Below are 13,018 nucleotides of genomic sequence, written 5' to 3'. Positions count from 1 at the left end.
CACATAGTTAGGAATCACAGGGTACAGACTGGCCTGTTGTGACCGGAGGGCTGGGTCCTGTGCTAACAGTTGTGGAGAGGACAGGAATGAGTGTGGGCCCAATTGGTCCCGATGAAGCATCTCTGGGATGTGGGATTGGCAGGCTGAGCTGCTCTATCCCTACCCTTCTGGGGTCATCTGTCCACTGAGGAGGGCACAGGGGTGACTGGTGCCAGAGTGGCCACTGCTGTCCCTTTGGAGATGCCCGTAGGCAGTCCCCAGATTCAGGGAGGGCCAAGTGTGGTTCGGGGTTAGCCCTTCGATTGTACAGCTGGTACAGCTGCTGGGTGGAAAGGCCAGGGGGTGGGAGGTTCTCAGTGCTGACTGACTCAGGGGGACTTCAAGCCCTGGTGGTGTGGGATTTCCTGGTAGGTCAAGACCTGCTGGACTTGACAATGGTAAGATGGCTATGACTAGGATCTTGTGGGTTGGGGCACAGACCAGAACTTCCTGTTATATTTATCCCAAGTGGGTAGCCCCTATGCACCAGCCACTGTGAATGCTACCACTGCCACTCACCTTATCCACTCATGTTTATGTCCCTGTGTGTGAGCCACAAACCATGCTGGTGCATGAGAAAGAGACATGCAAGCTATTGACTTTTCAGCTTTTATTACAAAAAGAAGAGCATGATCCCAGCCCAGTTCTCCAACAAAAGTCACCAACTCAAAGTCTGACTTGGTCAGGGCCTCTCTGGCTGGGGAATAGGCTGGTAGACAGGTGCAGGGCCCCACTCAGACCACCCACCACTTCACCCTCCCCTGTCCCGGGCTGGACACCCGACATAAGTAGAAGCAGCTCCTGCAGCTGCTCACTGAGCCTCGTTGAAGCGGGTCACCATTGTCTTGTGCAGTGTCTCCTTGTAGGACTCAGTCGAAGTAACCCCATAGGAGCTGCCTCGGGCACCTAAGCCGGAACCCCGCACCCGTGTCTGGGCCTATGTGAGGGAGGCAGGCTGTTAGGTCGGCTGCAGGATGGGGGTGCAACAGAGAATGCTGGAGGATGGGGATGGGATCACAGGAGACTTACCTCAATAGGCGTCACAATGCCCTGCTTCTTGCGGCCCAGGCCACTACCCTCTTTCCAGCCCATGGCCTGAAGCATGCGACTGCCAATGTTGTCACTGCCCAGCCCATCCCTTGTGGGCTGCTCAAAGTCCCTGGAGGGGCCAGTGGTACAGTGTGAGTGACTGGCCCACTGACCCTAAGCCCCTCACCTTGACCCTGGGCACTTACACAGAAGCTGCAGACATGCCACCATACTTCCTCCTCTTGGGCTCTGGTGGCTCAGGGATGCCGTACTTCTCTCTGCGTTCAGCTGCACGGTCCCGGTACTTCATTTGCTGAAAACGTGTGTGTGAGAATAGGGTAGCTGGTCACTCTTTGCAGGAAACACCAGGGGCCCTGTGGGGACTGGATCTGGCTAACAGATGGATGTGAGCAGCCAGGCTACCTCCAGCTGAGGGACCTGAGCACCAGCTGCTTGAGGGGAGAGAGTCCAGGAATGGATCACCCCTCACCTCCATGTCGTTCTTCTCCAGTGCTTCCAGCTCGTTCTCTGATAGATGGGCTCGCCGGTGAATCTCAAGGTTTTGCTGCAAGGGGACAGACAAGAGGAGGTGTGATGCCGCCAGGCCACACAGGGCCGAGCTAAGGTTCCCTGCCAATCCTCTCTGTTACCTTGTGTAGCCCAGAAAGCTGCTGGTGGCGGATGAGCGCCTCCTTGCTGGGGAACTGGCGCCGACAGAGCAGACAGGCCAGCTTCTGCCAGTCAGTGAGCTTCTCCTCTCGCTCTGGACCCCCGCGTTCCTGCTCCTCCTCACTGTCGCTCTCCCCACTATAGGCTGCCACCAGGCCCCGAGGTGGGCTCTAGAGAATGTGAGAGTCGGGGAGAGAGGTCAGGCCTGGCTACACTGGAGCACCGCCCCCTCCTGCCCTGGCCACTCACTGGGCGGTCGTCGCTGGCCAGTTTCGGGAGGTCCATGCTGGTGTGCTGTCTCTCAGCTAATGCTCCCTGGGGTAGACGGACACACAAATTCAGGGACTTCACAGAGGGACCACTGCGATGACAAGACTAGGGGGGATAATGGAGGGGTGGCCACAACACACCTTCTTCTCAAGGATGGCATAGCCGGCATCCGCAGTGGCTGACTCCCGCCTCTCGTCATCTCGCAGAGAGCTGATGGGCTGGAAGCTGTTTTTGAAGTTTTCTTTTTGCTTGTTGAGGCTGCGGGCCCAGCGTTCCATGTCCTTGGCAATCTAGGGGTAAAGGTGGGAGTGAGGCTCTCAGGGACCCTCCAATGGCTGGGACGGCCAACTCCATCCATTGCACCTTCCTGCCCTGCAGTCTCAAGCAGGTGAGGAGGTGGTGATGAAAGTCATGGTTTCTCGCCATTCTGTCGTTGGTGCCTCTTGCCAAGCCCTCTGGGGCTGTGCCTGCTCTCCTCACAAGCACTCACACCACAATTATGCTTTCATCTTATCATTTTACAGTGCAGATGATGGCTTCCTCTAGGTAGGATTTTAATACGTGTGATTCCATGTATCCCATATTCCATCTGCTCCCCCCGCCCCTCCACTTTTAGAATTTACCAGGTTGCCAAGGGAACACTTAGTTCTTGCTTCTAAGTGCTACACTCAGACCGTCATACTCTTCCTCCACAGGAGGACACCGAAGTTCCTTCCAATTGCCCACTCCCATCAGACATGGCAGTGGCCATTTTCCACAGCCTGATGGGCCCATGAGAAGTTCTCTGGGTAGACAGACCCGGACACCTACCCAAGAGTCGGGTTCTGAGCCCAAAGGAGGTCTGCATGCCCATTTGCTTCCACAGGCAGGGTTAGCCTGGCTTCAGGCATGCAAGCAACGTGAAGGTTCCCACTGGGGGACAGAAAAGCTGACTGGTCTCACTCGGATGGATGGTACTGGCCACTCAGGAGGTGGGCAGCCCTACCGTGTACAGAGGCAACTGCCTTGGCTCAAGGTCATGCATCAAAGAGCAGAGCTGGGTCAGGAGCCTGGTCTCTCTTGAGCATGGTCACTCCCATGCTCACATCCACCCCTGTCCCTCAGCAGCAAAGGCTTAAAGATGATAGAAATGCATTCATCAGAAGACATTAAATAGCTAGCCAGTGACTGCTGGACCCCCAGTGTTCACCTGTTGGGCTGTCTTGGTCTTGTGCTTCTCCTTCTTCTCTTTACCCTCCTTTGAGGGGGCCCCCGTCTCCTTATGCCCGTCGGCCGACTGCTCCAGGGCAGGGACGTAGGTCCGCCTTTCCCCGTCCCAGTACAGGTACTGCTGGCTTTGAGCGTTGTAATAATACTGGGGGAGGGGTGAGGGAGGGGGGTGTGAGGGAAGACCTCCGAAGGGGAACTGCAGACCCCACCCACTCCCTGGGCTACCCTATCACCTGGGAGTTGGGGTCATAGTAGAGACCAGTCTGGGGGTCATAGTAGTAGCCAGATGTCTCATCATACTGGTAGGTAGAGACGTCAGGAACAGCTGGGGGGGGGTAGTGAGAAAGGAGGGGGGGTCACACTCCTCTCTGCTTTGTTAAGGAACTCCCCGCCTCCCTACCACCCACAGGCCATGGCTACTCACGGTACTGGCTGTAGGACTCCTGGGCAGTGGGGCTGGTGGCCGGTGGCAAGGCAGAACTGGGATGAGTAGGGCTCTGGAGCTCAGATTTGAGCACAGCAGGTGACATGATGGTATATGACTGGTCATGGGGCCAGACAGGGTAACAGGACTCAATGTCTGCCAAAGCCTCCTGTACCCACGCCCCGCAACAACCCAAGATCCCCTGCCTGACACCCAGGAACCCCTCAAGCTCCCTCACCTGGCTGTTGGCAGCAGCGCCCTGGCTGCCACTCGCTTCAGCTGCTGATTGCTGATAGATGCCAGGGGCAGCACCAGGCTGGGCTCGAGAGAAAGCCTGCAGTGACACGGGGTCTGCCCCAGGCTCCAGGGAGGCCTCTGAACCTGTAATGAAGAACAGGGAAGGAAGGAGAATGCCTGTGAACAGGCAGGACCCAGGGCCTGCCACCCTCCCTAACCCCACAAAATGCTCAGAGACAGATGTTGGGCCTCACCTGCTCCAGATGGGTCCCCTTTAGTTCCAGTGATGCCGGGGCCCTTGGTGCCCTTGAGGTAGCCATGGGCATAGAGGGATGACTCTGTGCCCTGGCTGCCGCCATAGCCCTCATCCTGTTGGTAGTAGCTGTAGTCGACCGGTGGCTCCTCGGGGGTGGCCCAGGCACCCTCCCCACCCTGGGAGGCCTGAGGGGCAGTGGGAGGGGCTCATTAGCAGAGGAAGGGGCGCAGGGGGAGGGGAACCTGCTAAGAAGCATTTGCCCACAGGTGAGGCTAGTGTCTGTCTGCTGACAGAAAGCATGCAGGCCTCAGACAAGTGAAGTGTGAGGGCCACCCAGCCACAGCAAGGCAGGGCAGCGGCAAAAACAAGAATCCACCGAAGACATGTGCCAAAACACCCCCAGGGCTGACACTGGTATGTGTGTGGCATAGTTCAAGAGCTGGGTTGTCAGGTCAAGAAGACACTGTCCTCCCCTTCTTTATTCTCCTCTCCCAATTTTCTTTCAGCCATTTATAAATTCCATTTTATTAACAAAGTTGTAACAATGCAGGTCGATAAAATAACCACCAAATACAAGCGAAAAGCAGTCACGATGGTGTTGAAGTTGAAAGCCCGGGAGGAGGTGACTGGGAAGGGAGCTGCAGCAAGGCCCCCAAAGCCAATAGCAGCCACTGTGAAAGGGTTTGGGGTCCAGGGAAAGCCAGACAGCAAGCCAGCCCTCTTGGTTGCAGAGAGGGCACGAGAGGGTCGAGACCGTGGCCCCAGTATGGGGATGCTAGGGCAGAGGGGAGTCTTTGAGTACCTGTGAGATGGCCCACTGGGCCGCGGCAATGGCAGTACTGGCCACAGAGGCAGCATTGATGCGACTGCCTTCGTTGGAGGCCATGTCCCTGGGGAGGATGTCAGAGACTGGGAGTGAGATGGGAAGCCCCAGGCTGGGGGGCCAGCTAGGAAGGGGCATAGGTGGGGTCCTGACCTCTTAGAACCCTTGGCAAACTCAACGTTGATGGTCTTGCCGTCAATGGTGAGTGGTGGGTGCAGGGCCTGCAGGATCTGCAGGAGCTGGGCTGCCTCCTGGGGGAGTAAGGGAGGCAGGGGCAGAAGGGTCAGGCCCGGGGAGGCCCCCGGCTCCATTGCCCTGTCGCCAGGCTTGGAGCCGCGGTGGCGCGGGGTGAAATGGGGGGGTGTGGGTCAGGGTCCCTCCTCCCCACCCCGGGGGCCGGGACCCTGGCTGCCCGGCCCCCCCCTGTGCCGCCCTCACCACGATGGTGGAGAGCTGGATGAAGGCGAAGCCACGGTTCAGTTGGGTCTGCTTGTCCTTGATGACACGGACATTGGAGGAGGACAGCACCGCGTAGGGTGCCAGGGCCCCCAGGATGGAGTCCATGGTGCTGTGTGGGTTCAGGTTGCGCAAAATGATGGCTGTGGGAAGCGGCCCAGCATTAGGGGGCACCCCTGACACTCTGCTCCAGCCCTACCCCTCTGATGGCTCCCCACTGCCCCTCTCCTCTGGCCTCTGTGTCTTTGCCCTTGCTGCTTCCTCTCACCTCTTCCTCCTGGATAAACTCTGCTTGTTAGTCCAAGTCCCAGCTCAGTCGCTCACCTGCTGAGACCCTTCCCAACACACCCCCAAAGTCGAGTCGGGCAATGCTCCTCCTCTGCTCTCCCTACATCACTTCTGTCCCCCTGCCAGGCAGAGACCCTGGGAGGATTAAGTCCTGGTCACCACCATCTCTCTGGTCTTGGAGAGCCCGGCCCAGACACCCTAGGGCAGGGAGAAAGGAAGGAACAACTGACTCACTGTCATTGGCGTTCTCTGAGCTTGGCTCTGAGCCCTGTGACAGGGCTTGGGAGGCCAGCACTCCCTGGGCCTGGTAGGGCTGTGGCAGGGGGAGCAGGCCCTGGCTTAGCTCCCGTCCACCCAGTGGCAGCGTCTGCTGATCCAGCCTTGCGCCCAGGGGCAGCTTCTGCTCTGCCTCTGTCAGGGGTCGCAGAAGATAGGCCGATGACAAAGGGGGAGGCTCCAAGGCTGGTCACCCTCTTCCTCCCCTCTTCCACCAACACCCTGGGTGGGGGGGAGGGAGGAGGCAGGAGGGCCTCACCTGACTTGGGCACACCACATTTGAAGCACTTCTCACGGCGTTTGAAGTTCTGGACACCACACTGTGAGGCACAGGCCAGGCTGTCAGAGTGGGTGGGGCTTTCCACCACACCCTGCAAACTTGGGTCCAGAGATCACCCAGGGAACCCCGCAACGCCCCCGGGAAGGAAGGTCCCAGGGTTGGGGTGGCGGGGAGCTCTGGCTGTCACTCTCAGTCAGAAATCTTCCCTTCACAGGGTCTCAAGTTTGTCCTCAGTGCCACCTCCTCAACTCAGGAATCAACAACTAACTCCCCTACCTCTGCCATAAGCGCCACCTCCTCCGAGGTTCCAACTCCCAGGATTGCCCCCCTGTTGTCCCTTTAGCAAGTTCTTCCTAAAACTTGCTTCCCTGTTCAGAAACCTGCAGTGTTTCTACCCCTAAAAGCCAGCAGCTCTTCTCTTGCTAGACTCCTATCCTTCCTTCATCTTGAAGACTAGGTTGGTATTCTTGAGAAACTAGCCTTGGGCATGACAACCTCCAGGAACCCCCAGCTTTCACCCCATTTTTATCTCTGTTCCACGTCGGGGACCGTGCACCGTTCCTGCACCAGGCTCTGCCCCATATGCCCAGGATGTGGCCTCTGCCACTCTTGTGTCCCCCTAACAGGGGGCAGGTTAGTCTGGGGACTCAGGAAGGGGAACAGTCCCAGAGGGGCCTGGCTCACTCAGCTGGGGACAGTTGGTGCAACATTGGATCTAGGAGGCCTAGAAGTTTGCTTTGGTTTGGTTTTGTTGGGAAGCTACTGCTGGTAAAGGGAACAAGAGATTTTCTGCAGCTGGTGTAGGAGGGTGAATGGAGAGGCAAAAGTGGAAGCTGGAGAAGGCAGGTGGTACCAGATTATGGAGGGTGGTCACACGTAGCTCAGAGTTGGGGAGGTGGTCTTCAGCAGAGGAGTGACTTGGCTAGAGGTAGTTTTGAGGAGTATTATAGGTGAGAAGGTGGGAGAAAGAGGCAAGGGGCCAGCACAGCGGAAGAGGGGCCCACTGTAACAGAGGGAGTGGGTGACGACTGGCCTAGCCAGTGGGAATTGCAAGGGAAGGAATTCTTGTGATGGAAGGGACAGGACCTGGTGATCAATGGGATGTGGGGAATAAAGGAGAGTAAAGGAGAGAATTCCCTAGTTTTGAAAAGTAGCTGAAAATACAAGGAGGGACAGAGTGCCACTGTCACTTCACAGTCTCTACCCCTACAGAGACAATGGACACCGGTGCTACTCCCCTTAGTAGACAGTTCTTCATGGGGAGAGGGTTGGGGGCTCCTCCCCTTAGGTCTCAACACTGCCAGCTGGCTGCAGGAGGAGGGGCTATGGAGCTGCAAGGCTGCTTCAGGGCTGCTTGGGAGGCTGGCCCCAAGAGAGACCTGAACCCAGGGTGGGGATCCATGGCCCCCGTGATCATGATGGTGAGCATATCGCTCAAGGCTAACTCAGGTTAGCACCTCTCTGAGCTTGCCTTCCTCGTAGGGAATATAACTGGAAATACCACAGCTTGAAGCCTTGACCTCAGATGGACATGGCTTTGTCAGAGTGACAGTCAAGGTTACTGACATAGGGTCCTAGAACAACCTGTGCTTTTCTTTGGGGGAATAGGCGGACATTCGAGGGTGCTAACTGTGGACCAGCTGTTGTTCCAACTGCTACACTGGAATCCTCCCAACCACATGGGAGAGAGGGGGTCATTACTATTCCTGTTTTGGAGATGAGGAACGTGAGGCAGAGACCAAGGAGGATGTAGGAGGCTCTAATTCCAGCCAGCCTGCTCAGAAGTCCACCTTTGACACACCACACGTTGTGCCTCCACTGTCATTAGGTAGTCACTTATGTTAAGTACTTGTGTAAAGTATACTGGGGCTTCAAGAAGGACTGTGCCTCCTGAGGGCAGAGCCTGGTGCTGAGTGAAAGCCCAGTATACATGGGTGGGTGGACAGGCGGCAAGGGACGGTGGCTACTTGAGCTGAGCCAGTCCTCAACACCTATGCCATTTCAGGCCCCAGGGAGATAGATGTTGCCGCTGCCGCCGCCGCCTCTGTCTCTATCCATGGCAACTGCTGCCCACCGCCCCTGTACCTTATTACACAGCCAGTCCTCATTGATCTTGGGCTTGGGGTCGCTGTAGTGCATGGACACCTTCTGGCCCAGGATGTTGAGGGAGTGCTGCGGGAAAAAGCAGAGCACAGTGAGGCCCAGGCAGCAGTGCCCCACGCACCGTTTCAGCACAGGAGAAGAGAGTGAGCGAGCCCTTCAGCTGGATGGATGAGGGACAGGGAACGGAGGGAGGTCGGAGAACGGACGAGGGAAGAAGGAAGGGAAGGAGGGAGGGAAAGCGCCACAGCCCTTGGGCGCAGCTCTTTGCTGCCTTCCGGGCACGCGCACGCACACGTGAACACACGCCACCAGGCACACAGTGCTCGGCTGACCGACGCTTGCCGGACAGTGGGGAAAACCCCCCACTCGGCCCTGACACTGCCAGGCCACACCCAGGGCCAGCACTACACAGGCTACACTCGGGATGAGGGGGACAGGGAGGGAAGGGAGAGGAGGGGAGAGAGAGAGAGAGAGAGCGCACGCGCGCTATTGCTGGAGAAGGGGAAAAAGAAAGAGCCATGTTTAAAAGATGGAAGTTCCTGCTGTGAGGCTGTCTTCCTGGGGCTGGCTGGGTCCTGGGCCCCGAGGCATTAGGGCAGAGATGGCCCCAGGGCTGCCCTGCTGAGCCCCACTTCCACCACACCTGCCCCTTCCTCCCCTGAGGCTTTTCTTCTGTGCCCAACACCAGTAAGCCGGGCTCTGGGTAGGTGAACAGAGCAGGTCCTTGGGTCTCTGAAGGTCCCAAAGCTGCTGGGTGGGGAGACCGTGCCAGGTGGGGGAGCAGGCTCCCTTCCCTTCCTGACAGCAGGACTCCTTGCTGAAAAGGCAGGCCTGCCCCCAGTGGAGTGGGCATGTGGTGACTCCCGTAGTGGGTAGGTGCAGGGGGAGGGCTGGGGCACCCGAAGTGAGTTCTATCGCATTTGACTGGTGCTTTAGGTCAACAGAGCGGTGCTGGCCTCTCACATGGAAATCAAAAGGCCAAACTCACATGCAGGAAGAGAGCTGGCAAAACGGGACTTGCTAGTTAGTGTGCCAACAGCTAAGTTCCCCAGTGGCTAGACTTCCAGTGATGCCTGAAAGTGGAGAGAAATCCTGTCTCTGCCTAACCCCCAGAGCAGGGTGGTCCCCGAGGAGTGGGAGCCTCAGTGGAAGAAAACTTCCCCCTTGCAGCCCTTTCTCCAAAGGCTCAGCTGGGAGGTGGAGGGGCAGAGCTAGTGCCTGGTGGTGGGAATGGGCCAGTGTTGAGTGTGGGTTCTTTTTTTTTTTTTTTCTTTTTTTTTTTAAGATTTTATTTATTTATTCATGATAGTCACACAGAGAGAGACAGAGAGGCAGAGACACAGGCAGAGGGAGAAGCAGGCTCCATGCTGGGAGCCCGATGTGGGATTCGATCCTGGGTCTCCAGGATCGCGCCCCGGGCCAAAGGCAGGCGCCAAACCGCTGCGCCACCCAGGGATCCCTTGAGTGTGGGTTCTTGATGGGAAGCCCAGTGGGTAGCAAGAGATGGGAAGAGGAGATAGTGAGGGTCAGGAAGGGGGAGAGAGAGGGGGCGGGGGGGATGGGACACAGGGCCACAGGGCGGGGAACTGTGTCCATAAGAATCAGGCGATGGGGAGCGCTCGATTACAAAGTAGTATTTGTTTGGGGGGGGGTTCAAGTGCGGCAAAGCAACCTGATTGGCTTCCATCCATCGTGTAGCGTCCTGCAAGTGACTAAACTCGACGAAGGCGAAGCCCCGGCTCTGACCTGGAGACAGCATTCAGATACAGACGCAGTGGGTTAGTCAACAGCTTTGGACACACGGCGTTCCCGGGGGTGGGACCCGAGGGGAGAGGACCAGGGGGCAGAGAGGGAAGGGGGGAGAGGAGAGAAGAAGAAAGGGAGAAAGAGAAGTAATCAGAGAGAGAAAGACCAAGGGGTGGGAGGCAAGGTAGATGGCCAGGAGGGGCAGGAAAGAGGGATGAGGGAAGAAGGATAACTGAATGGGAGTGGGGGTTGGGGGGAGAGGGAGATACACACACGCCAGCTGGGAAAAAAGAGAGAGGGGCTCAGGCAGACCTGCCTGGGGTGATGGAGATGGAGAGGAGGAGGTGGGAGGGAAAGGGTACAAGTAGGGATCTCAGAGGAAGGAAGGAGGGCAGATGGGCAAACTATTGGCTCCACATGGGCCAGAATAAATAACTGAAGGGTTGGGCCCAGCATAAGGCTGGGGTGCCCAGGAAGGGTCTTGTGACAGGTGTTTCATCAAAAAAGCAAAAGAGAACCTGGGCCAGGCTGCTCAGTGAGGCTAGGAAGGCTCTAGGCCCATCAAGAACCAGGGGGACTTAGGGACACAATGTCACCTCAGCCTTAGCACAGTGCAGGGGAGGTGGGCCTTAGCAGGGAGCCACCTCAGGGCCAAGCCAGGAAGATTACGTCCACCCACAATGCAAGTCCTCCTAGACAGCAGGAGAATGGGGGCCAGATTGGCTAGGTAGACGTTAAAGAATCAGTGGGTACCTGGGAGAAGTGCTGGCGGGGGGGGGGGGGGCACACCTAGGACACTACCTTATGGAGAGAGAGAAAACAGAACCCTGTCAGTGTGTGGTTTGGCTGGGGTCAAACAGCAAGACCTACATGCAACCAAGAGAGACTCCAGGCCTGGCCAGGGCTGGGACAGGGATCCAGGGCTTGAAGCTGCAGGAAAGCAGCTCCTCTTCTGGAGGTACACACACAGGATGGGCTTAGACATGGCAGGGCTTTTCAGGGGGGCATGATTGATCTCCATAAGAATAATGGTTAGGATGCACAGGAAGATGAAATGGTATGATCTGGGGCGGGGGAGGGAAGGAGAGACAGAGGGGAAAAGAGAGAGGGGAGAGAAGGGAAGGAAAGGGAGAGGGGGAGGGAGAGGTAGAGAGAGATATAGAGAGAGATAGAGAGAGATATGGAGGTGTGGGGAGGAGAGAGACTGAGAGATGGAGAGAGAAGCCCAGGCAGTGAAGCCCCACTGTGCCTGCCTTGGGGAGCCTGGGCCAGAGGTCCTGCAGAGACAACTCCCCCCCACCACCCTGCTAACCTCAGGCCAGCTCCAAGCTGCCTGCAAGAGGGAGGGAGGGAACAAGCAGAGGCCAGAAATCCTGGCTGCTCCTTGGGATGCACCCTTGGATAAGAGCCATCCTCTGCCTCCCCTCTTGGGACACGTGGGTGCGACCATGTCAGACCTACTTTCTGGTCACAGGCTGTTACCAGAAAATGTGGGGGAGATTGAGGGGCAGGGGAAGGAGAAGAAGGGAGAGGGAAGGGAGTATATGGGGGGAGGGGTTACCACCTCAGATACTCAGAGTCCCAAAGAGGAGGTTCCCCGGAGCCTGGCCCTGGCCCTGCCCCCGGGGAGCACTCAGCTCAGTGCTGCACCCCCTCCCCGACAGCCCCAGAGCTGTGAGGAGGATGGGTCGAGGGGAAGAGAAGAAGAGAGGGTACCCCAAGCTGCCCATTCCCAGCTGTGGCAGGAAGGCAGGGCAGGGAGGGTGAGGGAAAAGGCAGAAGCAGGAGGGAGACTGGAGGCTGAGGCTGGCCAGCGGAAGGGGAGGCACTGGGAACAAAAGCTCACCTGAGGATTTGTTCCGCATCAGCCGGACCTCCCGAGCTTGCACTCCATGGGACTGCAGCTGGCCCCGGATCTGTACGGGGAGATACGGATTGGGGCAGGCTCAGCACATGAGGGTGGGTGGGGGGCACTGGAGGCCTCCAGGACCCTGAGCAGCTGCCGGGGATGTGCATGCACTGCCTTCTCTAGCTTTCTTGGGGCTTTTCCCCAAGTGGCTGTGGCCCCGGGCCCACACCAGCACCTGGTCTTGGCGCTCAGCCCCAGACGTGCAGAGAGTGAGTGAGATGAAAGGGGCATGGTGCGAGGGTGGGGGGCATGGCAGCGTGATGATCCTCAGAGGCGGAGAGCAATGAGAGAGCGAGCCAAGCCAGAGCTCAAGAATGGCCTGCCTGCTGGGGTGATCTGACAACAGGCTTGGTGTAGTTGTGGTGAGGAGAGCTGGGGCTTGCCTCAAGAGAACCGTGATGCAAATATCAAAATGGGAAGGACTGGGGTCTCAGCAGAGCCCAGCTGCATGTGGAGCAGTATCTTGGGGTGGAGACCAAAAGGTGTGGTCAGAAGGTTGGGAAAGCTTCCTGGATGAAGCCAGAGGGAAGCTGCAGAGGCAATTTGGGGTTTGGACCAGGTTAAGCAAGGTCTCTAGGCCAGTGGTGCCTCTTGCAGAAGCCCAGAAGCACATACTGGGCATTCTCAGGCGGCAATCTTATTGCCTCTGGGCTTAATTTTCCTCATCAGGTGAAAAAGAAAGGAGATCTCTATTTCTCACACGCACATGTGCACTCAAGGATAAAAAGAAACATACACAGAAGAGCTTGTTACTTGTTAGGACTACAAATATTCAGGGAGGGCTCAGGAAATGGCAAGAATGTGGGCTCTGGAATCCAGCTGCCTAGGGCCAGACCCCAACTCCACTGCCACTCACTGGCTGTGGGAGTGGGACCTGGGGCAAGCTGCTTCACTGCTGGGGGTCTGGCTTCCTGATCCGTAAGATGGAAACACGCAGAATACCTTCCCCACAGGGTGGCTGTGAGGATTAAATGAGACCTGGCCTGTGGCCCACCCTGTGATCA

At 57.5% G+C, this 13,018-nt stretch overlaps 1 protein-coding gene across 6 annotated transcripts in view; it reads right to left on the bottom strand.

The window, feature by feature from the left end:
- Positions 1 to 634: 634 nt before the first annotated feature.
- The window catches only part of RBM10 (RNA binding motif protein 10), a 29,536-nt gene continuing 17,152 nt past the window's right edge, over positions 635 to 13,018 (bottom strand). For 3 of the 6 annotated variants that reach the window (XM_038587233.1, XM_038587238.1, XM_038587236.1), the window contains 20 exons: positions 11,952 to 12,021; positions 10,032 to 10,105; positions 8,342 to 8,428; positions 6,236 to 6,296; positions 5,935 to 6,111; positions 5,395 to 5,555; positions 5,110 to 5,207; positions 4,936 to 5,023; positions 4,132 to 4,318; positions 3,879 to 4,021; positions 3,641 to 3,758; positions 3,450 to 3,541; positions 3,197 to 3,361; positions 2,148 to 2,297; positions 1,987 to 2,052; positions 1,719 to 1,907; positions 1,559 to 1,633; positions 1,275 to 1,381; positions 1,069 to 1,198; positions 635 to 976 (listed from right to left, as the gene is read on the bottom strand). In XM_038587233.1, the coding sequence (XP_038443161.1) occupies positions 851 to 976; positions 1,069 to 1,198; positions 1,275 to 1,381; positions 1,559 to 1,633; positions 1,719 to 1,907; positions 1,987 to 2,052; positions 2,148 to 2,297; positions 3,197 to 3,361; positions 3,450 to 3,541; positions 3,641 to 3,758; positions 3,879 to 4,021; positions 4,132 to 4,318; positions 4,936 to 5,023; positions 5,110 to 5,207; positions 5,395 to 5,555; positions 5,935 to 6,111; positions 6,236 to 6,296; positions 8,342 to 8,428; positions 10,032 to 10,105; positions 11,952 to 12,021 (2,364 nt within the window). In that variant the 3' untranslated portion in view covers positions 635 to 850. The remainder of the gene's footprint in view (positions 977 to 1,068; positions 1,199 to 1,274; positions 1,382 to 1,558; positions 1,634 to 1,718; positions 1,908 to 1,986; positions 2,053 to 2,147; positions 2,298 to 3,196; positions 3,362 to 3,449; positions 3,542 to 3,640; positions 3,759 to 3,878; positions 4,022 to 4,131; positions 4,319 to 4,935; positions 5,024 to 5,109; positions 5,208 to 5,394; positions 5,556 to 5,934; positions 6,112 to 6,235; positions 6,297 to 8,341; positions 8,429 to 10,031; positions 10,106 to 11,951; positions 12,022 to 13,018) is intronic. The other 3 variants (XM_038587234.1, XM_038587239.1, XM_038587235.1) reach the window with 2 other exon arrangements.

This window comes from Canis lupus, chromosome X, assembly GCF_011100685.1.
Source record: "Canis lupus familiaris isolate Mischka breed German Shepherd chromosome X, alternate assembly UU_Cfam_GSD_1.0, whole genome shotgun sequence".
NCBI classification, from domain to species: domain Eukaryota; kingdom Metazoa; phylum Chordata; class Mammalia; order Carnivora; family Canidae; genus Canis; species Canis lupus.
The sequence above is the reverse complement of the archived record's forward strand: the minus strand, read 5'-3'. Positions and strand labels throughout refer to the sequence as shown.